This window comes from Bos javanicus, chromosome 26 (genome assembly GCF_032452875.1).
Source record: "Bos javanicus breed banteng chromosome 26, ARS-OSU_banteng_1.0, whole genome shotgun sequence".
In the NCBI taxonomy this organism is placed as follows: Eukaryota; Metazoa; Chordata; class Mammalia; order Artiodactyla; family Bovidae; genus Bos; species Bos javanicus.
Genome location: NC_083893.1, coordinates 40,270,866 through 40,295,345, shown reverse-complemented (window position 1 = coordinate 40,295,345; position 24,480 = coordinate 40,270,866). Strand labels below are relative to the sequence as shown.

General features: G+C 37.8%; 1 protein-coding gene across 5 annotated transcripts in view; it reads right to left on the bottom strand.

The window, feature by feature from the left end:
- WDR11 (WD repeat domain 11) overlaps positions 1-24,480 on the bottom strand; it is a 59,394-nt gene that overhangs the window by 15,723 nt on the left and 19,191 nt on the right. For all 5 annotated transcript variants that reach the window (XM_061403663.1, XM_061403664.1, XM_061403665.1 and 2 more), the window contains 7 exons: positions 23,462-23,638; positions 20,400-20,484; positions 11,560-11,666; positions 9,065-9,140; positions 6,132-6,240; positions 2,831-2,955; positions 1,970-2,117 (listed from right to left, as the gene is read on the bottom strand). In XM_061403663.1, the coding sequence (XP_061259647.1) occupies positions 1,970-2,117; positions 2,831-2,955; positions 6,132-6,240; positions 9,065-9,140; positions 11,560-11,666; positions 20,400-20,484; positions 23,462-23,638 (827 nt within the window). The remainder of the gene's footprint in view (positions 1-1,969; positions 2,118-2,830; positions 2,956-6,131; positions 6,241-9,064; positions 9,141-11,559; positions 11,667-20,399; positions 20,485-23,461; positions 23,639-24,480) is intronic.

Genomic DNA, 24,480 nt, shown 5'->3' with positions numbered 1-24,480 from the left:
TATATCAGGCTTCTTCTTTTTACCATTTTTATATGCTCTATAGTTATGGGGCCAAAATTTAAAGGTAAAGTTCCAACTCAAAATAAATGGCTTAGTGGCTTAGTACTTTATATTTGGAAGGAAGGTAAAGAAAAATATTAGATTAAAATAAACAAAAGCTCTGCCTCAATTCTACACACTGGTCATTGAAAAATATTTTGATTGCTGAAAATAAAAATAATGAACCCAAATCAGTCATTCATGTTTTATACAGTAGATACATAACTCTCTTTTCCTAAAATAATCTGCTCTAAAATATGCACTAATTTCACTGGAGGCTGGATCCTTATTAGGCTGGTCATTCTTCGAAGAAACTGCTTCCAGCTGTGGAATAAAAGGATCTGGCAGGCAGAATTAAGACTTGCTATATCCTGACCAGACCTCCATAAGAAGAGGCAGAATCTTAAAAGCTGTGTTGTGCAAAAATCCTGAAAGCAGCAGGACTTTTCTTTCTCCCTGTCTTCCTTACTAAAAGGAAAATTCATGTGTCTAGTGTTCAAAAGTTTTCAACTTTTTTTAGAGTGGAGGAACCTAGAATCTCAGAAATTATTGGATTATTTCTATTCTAATCTCAAAGGTGATGTAATCAAAAAACAAAAGAGAATGAGCTATTTGCAAGTGGCACTAGAGAAGCTAAGGTGGGGCCTTCTCTGAGGTCTAAAGGAGGAGCTCTGAAAGGAAACTGATTTTCCGGAATAGAGCTCTTTACACTGCAACTCTTAAAGGCCATGTTCTTGAACTGCAGTTTTTCTTTCTATGCACTTAAATTTAGGTTACTGCTCCTATTATAATGCCAAGTATCAATCTTTCACATTTGCATTATTTTTATCCTTTCAAACTAGTGAAAACTTTTGGCACTATTAAGAGTTTAAAACAGACATCACTAAATCTCAGATATGACTCATTCTATGTAACAGTAAAACTGGAATTACAGCTTGAAAAGCACTTTCACATGCTGCTGCTGCTGCTAAGTCGCTTCAGTCGTGTCCAACTCTGTGCGACCCCATAGATGGCAGCCCACCAGGCTCCCCCGTCCCTGAGATTCTCCAGGCAAGAACACTGGAGTGGGTTGCCATTGCCTTCTCCAATGCATGAAAGTGAAAAGTGAAAGGGAAGTCGCTCAGTCGTGTCCGACTCTAGCGACCCCATGGACTGCAGCTCACCAGGCTCCTCCGTCCATGGGATTTTCCAGGCAAAAGTACTGGAGTAGGGTGCCATTGCCTTCTCCGTTCACATGCTGGTTATATATAAGTTATATACACACACACACACACACACACACACACACACACACACACACACATATATAATCTCATCCTCTACTTAACAATTATAGTAATATTAGCAAAAACATTTTCTTCATCCACTCAGTAAAAAAAACCCATGAGATATATGCTGACACAAATAATTAACTATAAATCCTTAGAGAATTCCACAAGGCCATGGGGGATATATATGTTTGTAAAGATTAATACCTTTACACCTACAACCTGATTACTGTTACCTAAAAATAATACTAGATTTTAAATAAAATCCTTCAGGGTAATACTTGAAATGGAAAGAGGAGAGACTAGACTCAGACACATAGACCTGGGTGTAAACGCTGCTCTGGCATGTCACGAGGCCGGGCAACCTGGGGAAAGTTACTCATTCTCCCTCAATCCTATCACAGATAAAATGGAAATAGTTCCTCATGAATTATTATAATGACAAAAATGAGCAGCACATGGTATGTCATCAAAATAGTTACAATGCTATTCTCCAAAAGTATGGGACAAATTTAATCAGTGGTAATATCTCCTTAATAAAGCTTATTTGGATTAAACTTTTCTGAAAGTTTTCCACCTTAACTGTGGCTTCACTGGCTATAGAACTTATGAGGTCTATGGTAAGAAATCTTCATGCAGGTTTAACCACAGTTTGGACTCACGTCTGGTGGGATCCGAGCACTGTCTTTCACTGAGTTTCCTTCAACAGTGAGATGATAAACTTGGCCGTCATTATCAGTGAACACAAAATGTTCCCGGGCAGAGATGTTCTGACTGAGTTCAGATTTACTTTCAGCCTCCTGCAACAAGCTTTGGGATAGAGGAAAAGAAGATGAAGATTTTTTTTTCCCCTAGAGTGACATAATGAATTAACTCACTCAAATACAGATGGATTAACAGGAGGTCAAATCATTTAAAAATAAAAGGCTGAAACTAATCTTTGCCCGGCAATAAGAGGAAAACACAAATTACTCTTCATACCATGGCTGAATGTTTACCCTGTACAGAAGAATGGAGTGATCTAGACTTCACATGGGAAAGAAGACTCTCTGCTGTTTCTGCTGCAAAACAGAGGCCTTACCTTGGCGCATCATTCTCTCAAGTTTTTTATTTGTAAATCTGGTGGGGACGGGGCAGTACAAAAGTTTGAATTCCTAATACATTTTCTGTGGTGAACACAGATGACAATAGGGTCCACCTGGGTGTTCACGCTACGTTCATTTGAATCAGAAGCTGAAGTCTATGGAGCCGAAGGGCACTGAGAATCAATCATGCTCACTAACAGGTGCGGACATGTAAACTGCACGCTGCTCTGAGCAATGCAATTACTAACTAACTCTTTAGTCATGTGAGCGTGTACACAGCCATCAAAGTCTGTTCCAAAGCGGACTAGAGATGCCTTAGGATGCCACCCGTCAAATTCCCAACGAGGACTTAACAAATTTCCCAACCAGGAAATAATAAATTCCTGGTTATCTGTAATAACCAGGTTATTACAAATGACAGCGGGAGAAGCAGGGCACCTGATCACAGATGACTCAACAACACTCAGCTCTGTATCTGAGACCACGGTCTGGCGGGCCATGGCCTCTCGGGTGGCCAGCTGTTTCTTCCTCAAGCTCTTCAAGTTGTGAGAAGGTGACCATTCCTGTGAATCAAAGACAGACACCCACAAGTGCTCAGTCCCTCTTTCTTCCAGAAGAGCGGGTCATACTCACCACTGCCCAGCATCACTTCTTATTACTACACATGAACTCACAATTTGTTCTTAGGTTTTACTTTAATTTTTAGAAAGGCTGAAGGCATGCATTTTTATTAAAGCTTATGATAGAAGGTTTCAATAATCCATCTCTATTTCCTTCTACCTTGAATCTTCAATTAGAACTTAAGGGAAAAGAGTTTAATGGCAAACTCCAAAAGGCTTTAACTTTTGATGCCTTCCATTTTTTGAAATCAAAATAATACATTTAGTTATGATACCTCCCACTCCTTACGTCCCCACCTCCCCCTTAGATGAACTGATCACACACTCCTCCAGTCATTGCCCATTATCACCTGTAGGCCCACCCCAAACCTCTCCTTTTATTTATTTACTCCTGTTTATTCTAAAGCATTTAATCTAATACCCTCTCATATGTATAAATTCTAAACGTAGTTATTTTACATGAAGGTATTTGTGGTCTGCATGAACAGTAGTAGATCATGTATCTCATCCCACTGCTCTTTTTACTCGGCACAATGTATTCAAGTCCCACCTCTGTTGTTTCTGTATGTTACATAGTACTTCATGGGTACATCTGCCAATTTTTAGTCTAGTTTTTAGTTTAGTTTTCCCAGGAAAGGACACCCAGATTGTCTCTATACTCTCATCTTGGGAAATTACACTGCACTGAAACTTCAATGTCCACACAGAAGTTCCTGTATGACCAGAAGCTGACCAGCTGGGGCAAAGAGGATGTCTGTGTTCAACTAAGTGCTGCCAGCCTGCTCTGCAGAATGGCTTCACTGGTCTACATCCCTACCAGCAGTGCCTAAGAATTCTTACAGCCCATACCTCACCCACATGGGATGCTACTGGCATTCCAGTTTTTGTTTGTCTAAAAGGTTTATCATGGTCATTTTACTTTGCACATCTCAAAACCCAGGATTCTGAGCTTTTTCACATGCTTGTTGGCCTTTTAGGTCTCTCTGACATTCATTAACTAGTCACATCTTTCCACTGGGGTTACCACTGCTTCATTGCAGGAGTTTCCACAGTATTAACCCCTTAGAGGATTAGTTAGTCCTCTGTCCATCTTAAGACACTGGACAATTTTTTTTTAAGTTGTCTTCCATATTTAACTTTGACAGTGGTATGATTCGTTGAATAGAAAGCACCAATCTTGATGTAATCAAATTCATTAATTACCTTTCTGCCTTTTGGTTTGAGCTTCCGATATCCTCTTTTGCCCCAGAACAGAAAAATATTCTTCTATATTTGATTATATTAATTTTATAGCTGTAGTTATTTTCACATTTAGGTCATTAATCCTGTGGAGCCCACCTCTGAATATGGTTATTATGCATAAATCCAGTATTCCTCTCTATTAAGTGAGAGGTTCCCTAATACTTTTTACTAAACAGGCTGTTCCTCCCCTTGGGTTTTTAAGTTACTTTGCTGCACATTAAGTTACCAAATATTTATGGGCCTATTAATGAGCTCTTTATTATACTGATCCATTTCTCTTACTTGGGCCAATATGACATTCAGTTCAGTTCAATTCAGTTGTTCAGTCGTGTCTGACTATTTGCGACCCCAAGAATCACAGCACACCAGGCCTCCCTGTCCATCACCAACTCCCCGGAGTTCACTCAGACTCACGTCCATCAAGTCAGTGATGCCATCCAGCCATCTCATCCTCTGTCGTCCCCTTCTCCTCCTGCCCTCAATCCCTCCCAGGATCAGAGTCTTTTCCAATGAGTCAACTCTTGGCATGAGGTGACCGAAGTACTGGAGTTTCAGCTTTAGCATCATTCCTTCCAAAGAAATCCCAGGGCTCATCTCCTTTAGAATGGACTGGATGGATCTCCTTGCAGTCCAAGGGACTCTCAAGAGTCTTCTCCAACACCACAGTTCAAAAGCATCAATTCTTCGGCGCTCAGCCTTCTTCACAGTCCAACTCCCACATCCATACATGACCACAGGAAAAACCATAGCCTTGACTAGACAAACCTCTGTTGGCAAAGTAATGTCTCTGCTTTTGAATATGCTATCTAGGTTGGTCATAACTTGCCTTCCAAGGAGTAAGCGTCTTTTAATTTCATGGCTGCAGTCACCATCTGCAGTGATTTTGGAGCCCAGAAAAATAAAGTCTGACATTATTTCCACTGCTTCCCCATCTATTTCCCATGAAGTGGTGGGACCGGATGCCATGATCTTCGTTTTCTGAATGTTGAGCTTTAAGCCAACTTTTTCACTCTCCACTTTCACTTTCATCAAGAGGCTTTTGAGTTCCTCTTCACTTTCTGCCATAAGGCTGGTGTCATCTGCATATCTGAAGTTATTGATATTTCTCCCTGCAATCTTGATTCCAGCTTGTCCTTCGTCCAGTCCAGCATTTCTCATGATGTACTCTGCATATGAGTTAAATAAGCAGGGTGACAACATACAGCCTTGACGTACTCCTTTTCCTATTTGGAACCAGTGTGTTGTTCCATGTCAAGTTCTAACTGTTGCTTCCTGACCTGCATACAAATTTCTCAAGAGGCAGACCAGGTGGTCTGGTATTCCCATCTCTTTCAGAATTTTCCAGTTTATTGTGATCCACACAGTCAAAGGCTTTGGCATAGTCAGTAAAGCAGAAATAGATGTTTTTCTGGAGCTCTCTTGCTTTTTCCATGATCCAGCGGATGTTGGCAATTTGATCTCTGGTTCCTTTGCCTTTTCTAAAACCAGCTTGAACATTACTTTATTTCTATGGTTTTATATGTCTTGTATAGAGCAGGATGGGGCCTACCTCCACCCATACCACCTATATTACTCTCTTTTTTCCAAGGTTAACTTAGCTACTAGGACTTTTATTTTTCCATAAATATTTTAGAATATGTTTATCATGCTCCTCAAAATATCTAAATTAAATTTTAATTGGACTTTAACATAATATTAGCTTAACCCATCCAAGAAAATAAGAATTATCTCCATTTGTTTAGATCATCTTCTCTGAATATACATTTTTTGCAATAAAACATACAGCAGTAATGATTTTAATTTGAGCTAAAGAAAAATATTCACCATGTATATACATACCCAAATAAACTGTTTACTTCTTTAAAATTATAACTTACCAAAGCAGTTATTGCAGGGAAGTTTTTGGACATTTCTCTAAGAATGGTACAAGTCCTAACATCCCATAACTCCAGGGGTTTATCTTTGAATACAACTGCCAAATACTGCCTAAAATAAACAAAATTACTAAATGAAGCTCTTTTTGCAGTATTTTCACCATAAGTAGTACAAATAAAAAGTTCATAAAGCTCAGATGACACATTTTAAACGAAGAGAATTTAAACTAACTTTTAGCCCTCCTGATTAGCAGTAGTCCTAAGAAGGTAAAGCTCTAAGATGACCTGTGAGAGTCACACACACCATCCGGGCAAGGAGCCTAGCTCAGAACGAAGAATGAGAAAATGCATGAGTTCACATCCAAATCTTAAAATAACCTTCCTGAGACTCAATTTTCTCATTGAGACATGAGAATACCACTACTTGCATCAATGGGCTGATTGGTATGCAGGTTATGGGAAAAACTAAATGAAAAAGTAAGTAAAGTTTCTATCATGCCGACTGTGAGGAACTGTGACAAAGAGTAGGAAATGTGACTTGTAGCTCAGTGTATCACAGGACTTAAGATTCTCCCACGTGATAGTTATATGACCTAAAAGCATGTGACCTTTTGAGTTTTAGTCTACTTAGCTTTAAAATGGAGTTAATAATACCTGCCTCATCAACCTCACTAAATACTACATGGATAAAGAAAAAGGGACAGCACACATGAACGGATTTTACAAATCACAATGGATTATGTAAATGAAACATGTTACACTTTTATTATATCTAATATAAAAACAAGTAGAGACATGTATGTAAATAACTAATATAAATAAAAGAGAACCTGGTAAATGCTATAAAGATTCACTATGAAAGCTGATATTAACTTTGACAATAGGGAAATGGCATTCTAGGCAGAGTTACAAGTGTGATAAATGGCAAAAGACAGAAAAGGAGACAGGCTGTGTGGGGGAGATATGCTACTTGAAATGCAGAGTATGTGAGATGAGAACAATCATCGTGAGAAAGAAGATTAACATGTGAATTTGGATTCACATTAAAAGCCCTAAGATATCCTAAAATGCAGTGCTATCATGAATAGAGATTCATTCTGTAGAGAACAGGGGATCCTTGAGTTTTGAGGCAGTGGTCATAATGTGACCAGAGGTTTAAGATGTATTAATTTAGTAGGCTTGTATAGAGTCAAGACTGACAAGAAATAGAAAAATCTGGCTTCCAAATATTTTGAGCAATTATTGGACTTTTTCGTGGAAGGACTCCCTTACATTTGAAAAAATTACTGAGGATCTCCCCCAAAGAACTTTTGTTTATGTGGGTTTTACTGATAGTTTGCCTAGGAGAAATTAAATGTAACATAATTATAAACTATATTAATTTACTTAAAATGAGAAAAGAGAAAATAACTACCAAAATGGCAGGTGAAAACATAAACCATGTTGATAACTGCATTAAATATGAATAACTTAAACACTGCAATTAGAAGCAGAGATTATCAGATCAAATAGTAAAATAAGTCCCATTATATGCTCTCTTTCAGAAATCACCTTTATATACAAAGACAGAGATAAGTTACAAATAGGGAGAAGGAAAAAGATATACCATGCAAATACTAATCAAAAGAAAGCTAGAGTGTCTATACTCATCAGACAAATCAGATTTAAACTTCTGAGAAAAGACAAACAGGTAATTTCAGTGATAAAGAAGTCAGTAACTCAACAAGATATAAGCATGGCAGTCAGTGGAACAGAAAATAGAAAACCACAAAGAAAAATGAAAGAAGTCCAAAGGATTTTCTTTGAAACAATTAATAAGATTGATTGACATAATTTACTGATATACAGAGAACAAAGTAGTGATTACCGCTGGGAAAGACACAGGGGAGAGGGTAAAATGCGTAAAGGAGACCAACTGTCTGGTGACAAAATAAAATCTGGCTGGTGAGCATGTTGTGAAGTATATACAACAGAAGTAGAAACATAGTGTTGTACACTCAAGCTTATATAATGTTATAAATAAATATTATGTCAAACTATTTCAGTATATGAATAATTGAAAACTGAAATTAACAGAAAAAAAAATATAATTTATAAAAGCATCAAAGAAAAAGCAAAAAATAAATCACAAATGATGCACAGGACCTGTGTACTGGAAACTACACAATATTATCGAAAGAAATTAAAGAAAAACTAAATAAGCAGAGAGATATACCATGCTCATGAATCACAAAACTTGGTAAGATGTCAGTTCTTCCCCATGTTGATCCACGGATTCAATGTAATCACAATCAAAATCCCAGTAACCTTTTATCATAAAACTGGTTAAGTTGATTTTAAAATTTATATGGAAATGCAGAGATCCTCAAAAAGCTAAAGAAATGTCAAAAACAATTTCATCGTGCTTACTCCTTCTTTCTTTGTTCTTTTGATTAGTTTTCAGTCAATCTCTGTTGTCAATGATTCTGCTTTACATATATTTTTCCTTGGAACAAAAAACTTACTATAATTAGATCTAAGTTATAAATAAGGAAAATGAATTCTTTCATTCAATAAGCACATACTGAGGTAAAAGCTGAACAAAGAACTTCAACAAATAACTAACATTTCTTAGTGAGTAACAGGTACTTCTATCAATATAGCTATAGTTGAACAAAATGGGGTCACCCATTTTACCAATCTGATGAAATGTTAAGATTCAGATAAGTTACCTTGTCTTACGGTGATTTATCTGAATGGAGAATTAAAAGTAACAGCAACTTAGTTTTGCAATTAATCTATTTTCTGTGATACAGCTGCACATCACAATTTCCTACCACTAAGAAATTCTACGCACATGCATGCATGTTCTCATTTCCTTAAAGATAAAAAAAAAAAAAAAATGCTTGAGATTCCCTAGTGATAACACCAGATTTTTTTTTTAGGTTGACACTTACTTCAAATGAGATACTTTAATCATTTCGATGGGCGACTCATCATTACCTCGTTCACCACGGAAAGCAATGCTCCTGCCTTTAATTGTAAATATTAAACAAAATGTAAAAACAACACATGAAACACGTAAGAAACTAAAAGCTGTACCAGTGTAATTTGATCAGTGGTACCTTCTAGTCTCCTTCTCACTCTTCCATTTGCTTTAAGCTGTTTCTAATCATCTAAATTCAAAACTAAATCAAAAGTAGTATAAGACCAACACTGTATTACTTACATTCAAATATCTATAAAAAGATATTTTCATTTTTTATAGAATTTCTTAACGCCCTTCTATGGTACCTTTCAAATAATTCAATTTTAGAAATTTAGAAACATCAATTTCTAAAGTTTTAATGCATCTATAGTAAAGCAATTATCTACTATAAAAACTACTGGTACATTCAAAGTATTATAAACATTTCCATGTTTACAAATATTAACTAATGGGGAAAACACTCTTTGAATAGGTATTTAAGATTTCTTGTCCCATGTGCAAAATACTCAGCTACAATATTTTGACATGTTCCTCCAAAAGTCTCTATAAACTGAAATTGAGGAATATTAAGAATGAGTTAACATCCAAAGAAGTTAAACAGTTTTCTATAACTAAAAAAAAAAAAAAAAGTTCTACCTTATGTTTGAAAAAATATTTTAATAGCATCTCCTAGATTTCTATTTACATTAAACAAAAGGGAGAAGAGACTCAATTCAAAGACAAATGGATACCTACATGTCTCCCTGCTCTTCAAGGCCATCACATTGAATTTCACTATTATTATTCACCAAATACCCTACACCCTTTCCTGGCTCTGCTAGTCTGCTGGTCTCCTTAGAAGACAAGGCTGTAAAAATCTATAATTTTATGAACCTAAATGTCCTATCCAAAAAAAGTCAGTATCTTTTACTTAGAAATCTGTTCTTCAAAAAGAAATATGTGAAAGACAGATTTTGAGTTATCTAAGAGTTCTGATACTTTGCCAACAAAGGTCCGTCTAGTCAAGGCTATGGTTTTGCCAATGGTCATGTCTGGATGTGAGAGTTGGACTGTGAAGAAAGCTGAACGCCGAAGAATTGATGCTTTTGAACTGTGATGTTTGTTGGAGAAGACTCTTGAGAGTCCCTTGGACTGCAAGGAGATCCAACCAGTCCATCCTAAAGGAGATCAGTCCTGGTTGTTCATTGGAAGGACTGATGCTGAAGCTGAAACTCCAATACTTTGGCCACCTGATGCAAAGAGCTGACTCACTGGAAAAGACCCTGATGCTGGGAGGGATTGGGGGCAGGAGGAGAAGGGGACGACAGGGGATGAGATGGCTGGATGGCATCACTGACTCGATGGACATGAGTTTGGGTAAACTCCAGGAGTTAGTGATGGACAGGGAGGCCTGGCGTGCTGTGATTCATGGGGTCGCAGAGTCGGACATGACTGAGCAACTGAACTGAAGTGAAGAGTTCTGAACCTGAGCTGATGGGACAAATGCACAGGCATGTTTTTAGTGAATGATACTACAGGACAGCATTTCATCCCTGGGCTATCATGTGACTGCAGTGATCAGTGTCAGTTTACCGACAAATCAGGAATGCAGGGATATGGGTCACCAGGCAGGTCATTTCCAATTAAACTAGAGCAACACTGGACTAATAGGAGCTAATTCTTTGAGGCTTAGTAACACAATCTGATAAGTAAGAACTATAAACTGGAAATATGTATTGACAATACAAGGAAGCAACCATAAACATGATTTACTACACACATATATAACTTATTGGTTGAAACTACATACATTTATATTGCTAAGCCATTAAAAAAAACTCCTCATAATTTTGTTAAAAAAAAATACTTGAAATCATTCCATGTGCTATATAAAAAATAATAAAAAACCTTCACCTTACTCTGCTTTTAAGTTCTTATTTTGAAAGGGTTGCAGGTTTTTAACAATTGTGAACAAGTTACTTTACTGGAATATTTCCTATTGTAATGCCTTTAAACTGCTAAATTAAGTTTTCCTACTAGTCAGCCAGAAAATATCAAAAGTTTCAAAGCTGAGCATTTTACAACAATCCTTGTAAGATTTTTAAGAGCTTCCTGAAAAGGCCAAAATTTTTTTAAAAGATTCTAAAAAAGTGTAACTACGAAGATTTATTTCAAAACTGTACCTCTGGTTATCTGGAACAATGTACTTGGAAGTAGAACTGATATCCCATTTATGAATCTGTCCATTTGGGCTAATGGTACTCCATGGACTTGTGCTAACACAATTTGCATACAAACAATGATGAGTCTTTTCTAGGGCAATTATTATAGAGCAACCAAAAAATGAATACATAAACATATAAAAATGAATACATAAATAAAATTCCAAGGTGAAAGAACTTTGAATACATCTTCTAAATAGCGGCATCTTTGATTAACATGATGGTACCATTTTAAATATTTTAATAGTCTAAAAACACAAACCTGTTGGAAGATCAACCAGTTGAAGTTCATTTCTCACTAATCCCATGTTGTTTGGTGTTGAGGTAGCGAAAGAAAGAAAACCAGTTAAACTTGTCCATTCAATACCCCTATACAGAGAAATTAAACAAAGATCAAAATTCTTTGTTTGAAAAATTTATTTGAAAATTAAGTTTTTTCTATGTCCTAAATTTTATTATACAAGTTAAAGAATAATATTAATACAACATTTGAGAATAAATTATATATTTCCAACATATAAAAAATTATTTTTAATTAAAACTTTATTTCCAAAGACAGCTCAGTTATCAGAAGTCATGGCATTAAAATGACTATTAAAATCTGGCAAAGAAGAGCACCGAATCATTGCCAAGAACTCCACTGTTTGAAACAAGTGGTACAGAAATATTCTGAGCCGACTGCTTAAAGTTGAGTACATAAAGGAACTTTATCAAATTTTATCAACATTCCTAGCTGGTTAGGAAGCCAAAATTCCTGAAGAAATACAGACTGAACTGTTAGATTGGAAGTAGATGAAAGCACCAAATAGTGTATCAATTAAATAACAGCACAAAAGAAAAAAATAAACCTGTATGACAAGACACTAACCTATCAACCTAATGCCCTGTGAGTCCCATTTCCTTGGGACTGGCAATGGGTGAGTCCATGTATTTTTCCCACTGACATACCTGGCTTAACCATCAATGGAAAATGAGGGGACTCAGGACATGTGAATTCATCACAGTAGTCACAAAAAGAAATGAGAAACACTATTACTACCCAGCACTGCTTACAAGGTAATGGGTTCCCCTGGTGGCTCAGCGGTAAGGAACCCGCCTGCTAATACAGGAGACGCAGGTTTGATCCCTGCCTTGGGATGAACCCCCGGAGAAGGAAATGACAACTCATTCTAATACTCTTACCTGGGAAATTCCATGGACAGAGGGGCCTGGCAGGCTACAGTTCATGGGGTCACAAAGACTCTCTACTACACAAGGTAACAGAGCTGGCTGGGCGACAAGTTTAAACCTCTGTTCTATATGCAATTGCTCATCAGCACTTACAAGACAACAATATAATATCAATGGCTGCTTTCACAATACAATGGCAGGGCTGAGTAAGTGCCAGAAATTTTATGGCCTACTACTACTACTACTTAGTCGCTTCAGTTGTGTCCGACTCTGTGCGACCCCATAGACAGCAGCCCACCAGGCCCCCCCGTCCCTGGGATTCTCCAGGCAAGAACACTGGAGTGGGGTGCCATTTCCTTCTCCAATGCATGAAAGTGAAAAGTGAAAGTGAAGTCGCTCAGTTGTGTCCAACTGTTAGCGACCCCACAGACTGCAGCCCACCAGGGTCCTCTGTCCATGGGATTTTCCAGGCAAGAGTACTGGAGTGGGGTGCCATTGCCTTCTCAGTTTATGGCCTACAAAGCTTAAAATATTTGCCTTCTGTCCTTTATGGGAAATGCCTGCTGACTGATCTAATTTTTCCATGCCTATTCTAATCTGAATGCTATTGCTCAAGTGAGCATGACTGCTCTGACCACCTCTCTCACCTGCCCAAGCAAAGGTGTGATGACTCCTGCATCACATCCATGCTGCTCTCTGTGACGGTCAAAGCTACCCAGCAACACAGGTACCTCTCAATCATCTGAACCTGTCTGCTATTTCAATAAGAGTAACTTTTCCTTACTGACCCCTTGTGTATCTGTCTACTTGTCTTTTCTCAGAGGAGCAAAGATAATCCCAAGAGAACTGAAAATAACATTTGCAAGAGCTGGGAATACCTGTTGTTATCAATTTATACCTCTTTAAATGTAAACTGCCAGTTTTGACTCTGTGGATCACAATAAACTGTGGAAAATCCTGAAAGAGATGGGAATACCAGACCACCTGACCTGCCTCTTGAGAAACCTATTTGCAGGTCAGGAAGCAACAGTTAGAACTGGACATGGAACAACGGACTGGTTGCAAATAGGAAAAGGAGTACGTCAAGGCTGTATATTGTCACCCTGCTTATTTAACTTATATGCAGAGTACATCATGAGAAATGCTGGGCTGGAAGAAGCACAGGCTGGAATCAAGATTGCAGGGAGAAATATCAATAACCTCAGATATGCAGATGACACCACCCTTATGGCAGAAAGTGAAGAGGAACTAAAGAGCCTCTTGATGAAAATGAAAGAGGAGAGTGAAAAAGTTGGCTTAAAGCTCAACATTCAGAAAACGAAGATCATGGCATCTGGTCCCATCACTTCATGGGAAATAGATGGGGAAACAGTGGAAACAGTGTCAGACTTTATTTTTCTGGGCTCCAAGATCACTGCAGACGGTGACTGCAGCCATGAAATTAAAAAACGCTTACTCCTTGGAAGGAAAGTTATGACCAAACCAGATAGCATATTCAAAAGCAGAGACATTACTTTGCCAACAAAGGCCCATCTAGTCAAGGCTACGGTTTTTCCAGTAGTCATGTAAGGATGTGAGAGTTGGACTGTGAAGAAAGCTGAGCGCTGAAGAATTGATGCTTTTGAACTATGGTGTTGGAGAAGACTCTTGAGAGTCCCTTGGACTGAAAGGAGATCCAACCGTTATAAAGATTAGTCCTGGGTGTTCATTGGAAGGAATGATGCTAAAGCTGAAACTCCAGTACTTTGGCCACCTCATGCGAAGAGCTGACTCACTGGAAAAGACCCTGATGCTGGGAGGGATTGGGGGCAGGAGGAGAAGGGGACGACAGAGGATGAGATGGCTGGATGGCATCACTGACTCGATGGACATGAGTCTGAGTGAACTCTGGGAGTTGGTGATGGACAGAGAGGTCTGGCGTGCTGCAATTCATGGGGTCGCAAAGAGTCGGACATGACTGAGAGACTGAACTGAACTGAAATGTAAACTCGTGTTGAAACAATCAGATTAGATTGCTGAAAACTGAGTATTCTTCAGAATTTTCATGCCTGGAGTGGCCGCTTCTCCTCCTCTCCTTGACCACTACCTAGTTCAAGTCCCAGCTCCAGCACTTACTGGCTCTCTGCTCCTCTATACCTCAACTCCCTCCTCTGCTGTGCAGGGGTCACAACACTGGGCACATAAAGAAGGCCTCGCACAGAGTCTGCACTGTACGGACTCATCATCACCATCAATTACTCTTTATTTCGAGATCTCTAACTCAAGCTGTGTTTTTTTCATTAAGCCTCTCCATGAACTACACTCAAACCACAGCCATAGTGACTACACTATAAGTTGGTTAATTATTCACTGGAAGAGTCCCTTTGTCTCTTGTTTCTCTTTCTTTCCCCTAACATGGAGTACTCATTAATTTTTCTATTTAGAGTGAGCACAATGAGAGAAGCAGCATTTTGGACTTCTGCTCTCTACGTAAGTCTGGTAGCTACAATCAGATCTGTTTACCCACAGAAACCTTAAGATATACTTTTCAAGTCTTGTTGATGGAAATCTGATACTCTGGTATAGTAATGCTGCTATCTTTAGATAGGAAAAATTTCAGTCCTCTCACTGTTCAATTATTACTTTAAGGATACATCTGTTAAGTACCCCATAAATGCTGTTGCCAGTGCTATTAAGTACCCAGGACATGTGAGCAACTTGCCAGGCTAAGGAATACAGCTGCAAATGAGGCGGACTTAACTGCTATCCTTCAAGAGCCCTGTGATCTAGCAGGAAAGAGACATTGTACAAGTGCATCTGGAGTTATCTATCACAAAAGGGAGCACTGCCAAGTTCGACAGGAGCTTGCACGAGTCACAAAGAAATGTGGTGTCACGGGCCACGTAGGGCTTCCTGGAGAAACATTAAAGCTGAGACAAAGGGCAAATAGGGTTTTGCCTGAGAGCCTGAAAAGCTGAGGAAACAGTACAACTGATGGAGAAGCACTGCCCTAGACTGCACTCTCTTAGGAGGGAGGTACCTGCCCTGGCAATCCAAACACATGACAATTTCTCAGCAAATTCTGTTAGATTAAAAGAATGATGTCCAAAAAAGCCTACCACGCCTCCTTATGTTTCTAAGTGCTGTTCATATCCAGAGAAGGGCTTTCCCCACTGTTTACAGGCTGCCCCAGTGTTGTTCAGTTCAGTTCAGTCGCTCAGTCGTGTCCGACTCTTTGCGACCCCATGAATCGCAGCATGCCAGGCCTCCCTGTCCATCACCAACTCCCGGAGTTCACTCAGACTCACGTCTATTGAGTCAGTGATACCATCCAGCCCCAGTGTTGAGGATATAACAAAACATGGGTGGCTGCTTATTTATAATTGAGCACCATAGGTATATTGTTTGTGAACAGATTCCAGCAGCAGCTTGTGTATCTGACTCCTACTGATTGACTAAAAAAAAATAAAAATCACGTTGGACTTCAAAGTGTATGAGATAAGGAGATTATTTCTCAAAAGAAAAGAATGAAAACTCTTGTTAAGCTGAGCACAACACTGCTCCCTGGATTAGAAAACCACTATCCATCTAGGTTTAACCATACACTGAGCTCTATTAAAAAAAAAACTTGTAAGAACTGTAGCTCATGTTCTGACTCAGATAATCTAAGTTGGTTTTGTAGCATTCCTCACTATTGAACAACTGTAACCTTAAAATCTACCAACAGGTGTTGCGGCTCTGACTCCTACAGATGCCCAAGTCTTCCTTGTTCGCGTGCACTGGGGATGCGACACTGGCTACCTCTCAAGACCAGGTAGTCCGCGGGGAGCACACGCTTTCTGAAAAGCCTTGAAGTTCTACCATGATATGAAACTAATGTCTGCAAATTTACAGATGAACAAAATGGAGATCATTTTACTTTCCACAAATAATTCAATGTACTCAAAGCAATACTGAATCCATCAGTGTTCTGATACCCATATACATTTTAACAATTTTTGACAATGAACATGGTATTGGGCTATATTATTGTAATTTCAGTCTATAGGACAAAGATACCAACTAATAATATAAGAACTCTAATAATCTAAGAAAACCTGTCTGTACCACTCCACATTGTTTACTTCTAGGTATCTTCCACTGGATCATAAGCCTCCAAGATTTTGTCTGTTTACAGGCATAGAGAAGAGATTCAATATATATTTCATATTTATAAAGTGTAACTGGTTAAAACATCATGGTTTTGAAAAACACACAGATATAAACTATCTATAGTTAGGTAGTCCCAGGCCATGTGTATGATAAGACTGAAGTACTTAAGATTAAGTGGTTTTAAAAAACACTTTTAGTACAAGGTAGAAAAACCACCTTTTAAAAGTTGCCCTTTCCATGTCCTGGCTATTATAAACAGCAACCTAGATGTCCATCAGCAGATGAATGGATAAGAAAGCTGTGGTATATATACACAATGGAGTATTACTCAGCCATTAAAAAATACATTTGAATCAGTTCTAATGAGGTGGATGAAACTGGAGCCTATTATACAGAGTGAAGTAAGCCAGAAAGAAAAACACCAATACAGTATACTAACGCATATATATGGAATTTAGAAAGATGGTAACAATAACCCGGTATACGAGATAGCAAAAGAGACACTGATGTATAGAACAGTCTTTTGGACTCTGTGGGAGAGGGAGAGGGTGGGATGAGCTGGGAGAACGGCATTGAAACATGTATAATATCATATATGAAACGAGTCACCAGTCCAGGTTCGATGCATGATACTGGATGCTTGGGGCTGGTGCACTGGGAAGACCCAGAGGGATGGTACGAGGAGGGAGGAGGGAGGAGGGTTCAGGATGGGGAACACGTGTATACCTGTGGCGGATGCATGTTGATATATGGCAAAACCAATGCAATATTGTAAAGTTAAAAAATTAAATTAAATTAAATTAAAAAATAAATAAAAGTTGGCCTTTAATTTGCATATGAGTATCTAGAATGAACTGGGTTTACTGCTAATAAGTTCAGCAATTTTTATAACACATCTGTGAAATTTTCATAATGGTTTTTAATTATAATACTATAATTGCATTAATTGAAACACAAAGACAGCAGTATTTTAGCATCCTCTTGAGCACCATCTCTGGATGTAAAATGTGAATTATCTTTAAAATAGCAATTAAGAGGGAAAATTTATATTTAAAAAATGGGCATATTTACGAGATCATTCACAATACTAGCCTGACTGAGTAGCATACACTTGAGAGTTATCTGGTACCCCAAGCAACACTTTATAGTTTTTGTGTCAATAACAAATACTATCATATTTAAAAGCAGAAAGATGAAGAATGTAAGCATGTGTAAATGGAAAAGTTAGAAATAAAAATTATAGTATCAGAAAAAAAAAAAAAAACAAATACTATCATAATGTGTAAATCATGTTCTTAGTGACATCTATGACCTGAGCAATCCAGAATAACATCTTACTTATAGCAAATAGCTCACTGATTAACTAGCTACTGTGTCTTTATTAGAGGCTTCATATTGTGGTGATCATTTCACCACACATACAAGTATTATTACACTGTACATCTGAAACTAATATATATTACTGCACCTCAATATAACTAAATAAATAAATAAGATTTCAGTGTTCAGAAAAAGATGAAAATGTGCTTGATTTCCCAGAAGCATGTGCCAAATTCTTGCTATTAATCTTGGCTTAGTCAACATTTTTATCTTACTGCCAAACTGTTTCCAATTAATCTATGTGAACTTTTTTATCTGAAGACCCAGCACAAGGATGCTATGAGCTCAGTTCTGAAGCCTTTTAAAAGCCCTAGACTGAATTCCATATACCTTTTCACAGATGACTCCACAATACTCTGTTTCTTCTTCTGTAAATTGGGAATAATAATAGTGCCTACTGCATAGAATTGTAGTGAGCAATCAATGAAACAATGAAAGCAAAGTATTAATATTTAACATAATCCTCAGAACAAGTATTGATTAAATGATGAGTTCTGACTCATTGCTGTTTGCCATAAAAGGGAACACTGCACACAAAATCCAAGGGAGAGAGGAAATGTCAATACACATGGGAAAGAAAGGGAGAGAGAAGGTATCAGTGGCAGCAGGGACTACTGAAAGGAGAGAAAAAGATGACCAACAGTCTGAAAGGATCCAAACAGATACCTAATGCTTTTGAAGACATTATTCTTCCATGTAGGTGTATTTAGGGAGATACTGGGGGGCGGTGGGGGGAAATAGCATAAAGTGGCGATAAACAGTCACTTAGGCTGTACCAAAAGATCATGAATTTAAAAGATTAAGGCAACATTAACTCTCAGAAAGTGAAGAGGAACTAAAAATCCTCTTGATGAAAGTGAAAGAGGAGAGTGAAAAAGTTGGCTTAAAGCTCAACATTCAGAAAACGAAGATCATGGCATCTGGTCCCATCACTTCATGGGAAATAGATGGAGAAACAGTGGAAACAGTGTCAGACTTTATTTTTCTGGGCTCCAACATCACTGCAGATGGTGACTGCAGCCATGAAATTAAAAAACGCTTACTCCTTGGAAGGAAAATTATGACCAAACTAGACAGCATATTCAAAAGCAGAGGTATTACTTTGCCAACAAAGGTCCGTCTAGTCAAGGCTATGGTTTTTCCTGTGGTCACGTATGGATGTGAGAGTTGCACTGTGAAGAAAGCTGAGCGCTGAAGAATTGATGCTTTTGAACTGTGGTGTTGGAGAAGACTCTTGAGAGTCCCTTGGACTGCAAGGAGATCCAACCAGTCCATCCTAAAGGAGACTAGTCTTGGGTGTTCACTGGAAGGACTGATGCTGAGGCTGAAACTCCAATACTTTGGCCATCTCATGCGAAGAGTTGACTCATTGGAAAAGACCCTGATGCTAGGAGGGATTGGGGGCAGGAGGAAAAGGGGACGACAGAGGATGAGATGGCTGGATGACATCACCCACTCGATGCACATCAGTTTGGGTAAACTCCGGGAGTTGGTGATGGACAGGGAGGTCTGGTGTGCTACGATTCATGGGGTCGCAAAGAGTGGGACACGACTGAATGACTGAACTGAACTGAACTCTCAGAAACTTCCATCACAATCAGAAGTTGTGATACTTCAAGCACTGACCCTTCCCATTTAGAAAATACATTTATTCAGAATAATGTGTACGCTAAGGGTTCACTAAGAATTTTAACATATACATGAGGCCTATAATTTATATAATGTACAGAAGTAAGAAAATAGCCTGATACATCTGTTCCAAAATCATCCAAAAATAACCGAAGATTAATATATTTATATTTTACACGTGTAACTTTATAATCTGTCATTACCAGGGCAAAGAAAATAATATAGTCATGTGATCAGAAAAATAATGCTACGGAGCAGGTAGGTATATACTTTTTATTTTTACTGGAGTGGTATATAATACTTTAAAACATAAAGCAAGAGGCTTCCTTCTGTCCTGTTAGCCTTCCCTCAGATACCTCTATATTCAAAGAACTCATGAAACAGGTCATATGTCAAATGAAAGAATAAATGAGATTAAAAATTAAAGTGACTATACTCAAATTTTTCATCACAAGTCCTACTATAAGATCTTTGCAGAAATGGAAAAAAACTATATAAACTGGAACAAGGAAAGAGAGTTATATCCAATAAGAAAATATCCTAGACCTTAGAAGAAATAAATAAGATGCAGAAATAAAGTGAGAAAAAATTCTTCACTGAATTAACATCCTCCACGAAGTAAACAATTAGTACTTATCCTTGATGAACACAGCTACTAGTTGGACAAGAATATCTATTATTCAAAGCTTTCAGTCAAATAATCACTGCAGAGTATTCCATGTAGAAAAGTCCAAAAGAGCTTTTTTGATATTACATATGTTTATGAGCTCAATATCCCAATGACAGACTCACTTGACTTCACATGAATGGATGCTTAACTCCTTGTGCAGCAGCCCACTGGTGAGATGGTACACCAGGACGGAACCATTGCTTGTACCTATCAAAATGACATGATAGAGGAGATTTAATCTAGTAGAAGTTTCATATCTAACAAGTCTTCTCTCAAGATTTCATTTTAAAACATCTATCTTTAATAAAAGGAACCTAAGCTAGGTGTGAAGGAAGAGTATATTTCTCTGCCTTCCCTCTTTTCAAAAATGGGTCTAATCTCACGGACTCTGGGCTGTGTTGTGCTTAGTCACTCAGTCGTGTCCAACTCCTTGCGACCCCATGGACTAGAGCTCTCTAGGCTCTTCTTCCATGGGATTTTCCAGGCAAGAATACTGGAGTGAGTTGCCAAGCCCTCCTCCAGAGGGTCTTCTCATCCAACGGATCAAACCCAGGTCTCCCACATTGCAGGCGGATTCTTTACCATCTGAGCCACCAGGGAACCCCAAGAATACTGAAGTAGGTGGCCTATCTCTTTTCCAGGGTATCTTCTGAACCTAGGAATCGAACCAGGGTCTCCTGCATTGCAGGCAGATTCTTTACCAGCTGAGCTACCAGGGAAGTTCCATGGACTCTGTAATCTTACCTAAACCCAGAAACAGATTTTCAAAGAAAGACTTCAAAATCTAATTCAATACACACAAAATTTGACGATGCACTTTCTTAAGCTTTTTGAATGTTTATTATTATAACTAGTACTCAAAAACACAGCCTAGCAGAACTCATTAACCAGATTTTTCTGGTTTTCTTTACAAAGATTTTTTGCTCTGTCTTTAACATTAAATACATCATAAAGAGATGGTAAAGTACAGTGGCTAACTGTGGATTTTACAGTTAAAGAAGCCTAAGTTTAAGCCCTGGCTCTGCCCTATACTCTTGCAGTTTTCTTGCTTGCATTGAAAATCTATTTATTCATTGGAGATTAAATGAGAAACATGTGTGTAAGACACTTAGTACAACACTCAGCACCATGTAAGGATGTGATGATTATTATTACTGTTATCACTGTATTATGATTTGTAGTGATTATTATACCTAAAGCTTTTCACAGTCTCAGGTAATCAGTCTAAAATTTAATTAGAAGGGACATGGCCATTTGAGAAAGTAATACTTTCTTCAGAAATTAATGTTTCAGCCCTTAATATGTTTTTATAAGTGAAGCAAGAAAAGTGAACAATGTTAACGGTTGCACAATCACTTTCTCATTACACATGACTGAAAGAATTAATGGATTCATACGAAGCAACAGACTGTAGAAATAATAATATAATAATGTGAAAGTCACTCAGAAAGAGAAAGTCACTCAGTCGTGTCTGACTCTTTGCGACCCCATGGACTATATAGTCCATGGAATTCTCCAGGCCAGAATACTGGCGTGGGTAGCCTTTCCCTTCTCCAGGGGATCTTCCCAACCCAGGGATCATATAATAATAGTAAAAACAAAAATTCTAGGCAAATTCCAATCTTGGCTAACTTGCTGAATAAAGCTTCAGAAATTTCTTGCAAAACTATTCTAGAGAAATATGGTATTATAACTTTATATTTATTACCTATGCCACAATATCTTCTAGTTCTAGTACTGAGAAAATATCTAAATTACTCAAACTTTTCAATTAGCAAATGTTCAAAATTATTGTAAGATTTCTATATTCTGCACATTTTGATGTTGAAACTATGATCTACAGGCCCTAGAAGGAGAAGTGAATCCAGCTGAGCTCTGCTTGTGTTTCCTAATGACTCTGCAAGACTTCAGGCACATATATTTTTTGCTTTTACTTTGCTATTATACTAAATTTAATAAATGACTTGCTATTCACTATATGCCACTATAATATAGCTTATTCTACAATGGAAATCTCAGATTCTGATCAACTCTTATTATCTAACTATCTCAAGACATAATTTTCACCAAGAAATTAATAAAATCCTAATTGACAAATTAGATATACTGACATTCAGAGACATACATTCTATGTACATTGACAAATTCCAACTGAAATTTCAATAAGAGATTTAATATGAATCAATAGTTTCTAGAGCAAAAATTAAACATCTATCTGTATTTATATAAATCTGGAAACCTATAAGCACAGATCACTGAATCTTAAAATTCAAATCACTTTCAAAAGATGATAATGGAAAAAAATGGGGAAATAACAGTACCACCAAACAGTAATACTCAAATGAACCACTAGGAATCACAAGCCAGCCACTGAGCTAAGACACAAGGGCTACAAGATACATGTGATGAGATTTTATTTTTAGGAAAAAAAAAGAATCACGAATCACATGTTTAGAGAACTGGGAAAAAACCAGAAGTCAAACCAATAGCATCTTAAGAAAATGACAATTTCAAACAAATATTCTATTTTTCAAAATTTTAGAGAAATGAATTTTTAACCTTATATACTTAAAAGCAAATTAAAATTCTGTTTTATCTGTAAAAGAAACCAGGTTAAACACATTACCATGAAATTACTGTGACAGCAAGCTGAAACCCAGACCAATTTTTTTTTTAATCTAAAACATAAAAATTGCAATTTCAACCCAGAAGGCAAATCTTTAGTTTACAAAGACAAGAGCCACTTTGAATAAAATAAAACCAGGTTTAACATACAATTCTTAGCAAATATAGATTCTTGCTGTTACTAAATATTAACTTTGACCACATTGTTAACAAAAACTCAAAACAAAATGACATGTACAGGAGAGCTTGAGATGGTCCACGAAAAGACAAGCAGTCTGGTTTCGGCATCACACAGGACTACCCGCCTGACCTTTCAGAAACACATCCATGGTGTTGGAATCTCTGTCATCTGCCATTGGTGAGTGAGTTATTGTTGTGATTTAAAAAGATTAACAGGAGAGGGGAAAAAGCATTTCAAGATGAGTATTTATACAATTTCATGGAGCCTCTTCCTCCTCTTAAAGCATTCTAAAGGAGAATAAAGGATTTTCTAATAATCAGGAAACTTTAATGTCTTAAAAATGTAAAATAGACATTAAGAGTTAAAACAAGAACTCACCAACAGCAAGCAATGGCTGATACATCTTGATGTTTTTTGTGGTCAACGGGGGGCACATACGGATAGCGAACTGTGGGGAGGGCAGTCCTGAAAGCAGACCTGTTAGCAGGAACTTGAGTTGCACTTCCTGCAGAATGGAGCCTTTGGGATGTTCTTCCCCAGCAACTGCACTTTGCCCTGGTTTGTAATAAAACAAACAAACAAAAATACATTAATTGCAACATATGCTGATCTTAAAACTCTAAAGGAACTTTACAGTGGAAGTACTCTTCAGATCTAGAAGGTGTCACATAGCACTCTGGGGGCTTAGCTATACACTGGGTCTTATTTAGCTACGGGACTTAATTTGCATCATCTAGTATCTCAAAGGTTAGATTACTCCAGAGTATTGCTATCCATAATTCGGGGGGCTTTGTCTTCTAAGAAACACTGTTTTAGCCAAAGTTGCTGGCTTCAGGGTAACAAAGGCAAATCGAGAAGGACTAGGGTTAGAGAACAGTTTCTGTACATGACAGATTATAGCATATTCCTGTCTCACTGCCTTCCTTAAGTGTTATGTTTTGATCTGATGCACTTTAAAGTGCACATAAAATTGGTAATCACAAATAGGTTCAAAGAGCTCAAACCAGTCAAACCGAAAGGAAATCAACTCTGAATATTCACTGCAAAGACTGATGCTGAAGCTTAAGCTCCAAAACGCTGGCTACCCGTTGCAAAGAGTTGACTCATTGGAAAAGACCCTGATGCTGGGTAAGATTGAGGGCAGGAGGAGAAGGGGACGACAGAGGATGAGAAGCCTGGATGGAATCACCAACTCAATGGACATGAGTTTGAGTAAACTCAGGGAGATAGTGAAGGACAGGGAAGCCTGGCTTTTTGCAGTCCATGGGGTCACAAAGAGTCGGACATGACTTTGCAACTGAACAACAACAACAATAACAAAATGTTGCACTACAAAGATTGCAGCAAAGTTGAAACTTTAGCTTACTAATAAGGGTTTAAAATTTTTCTTCCTTTGT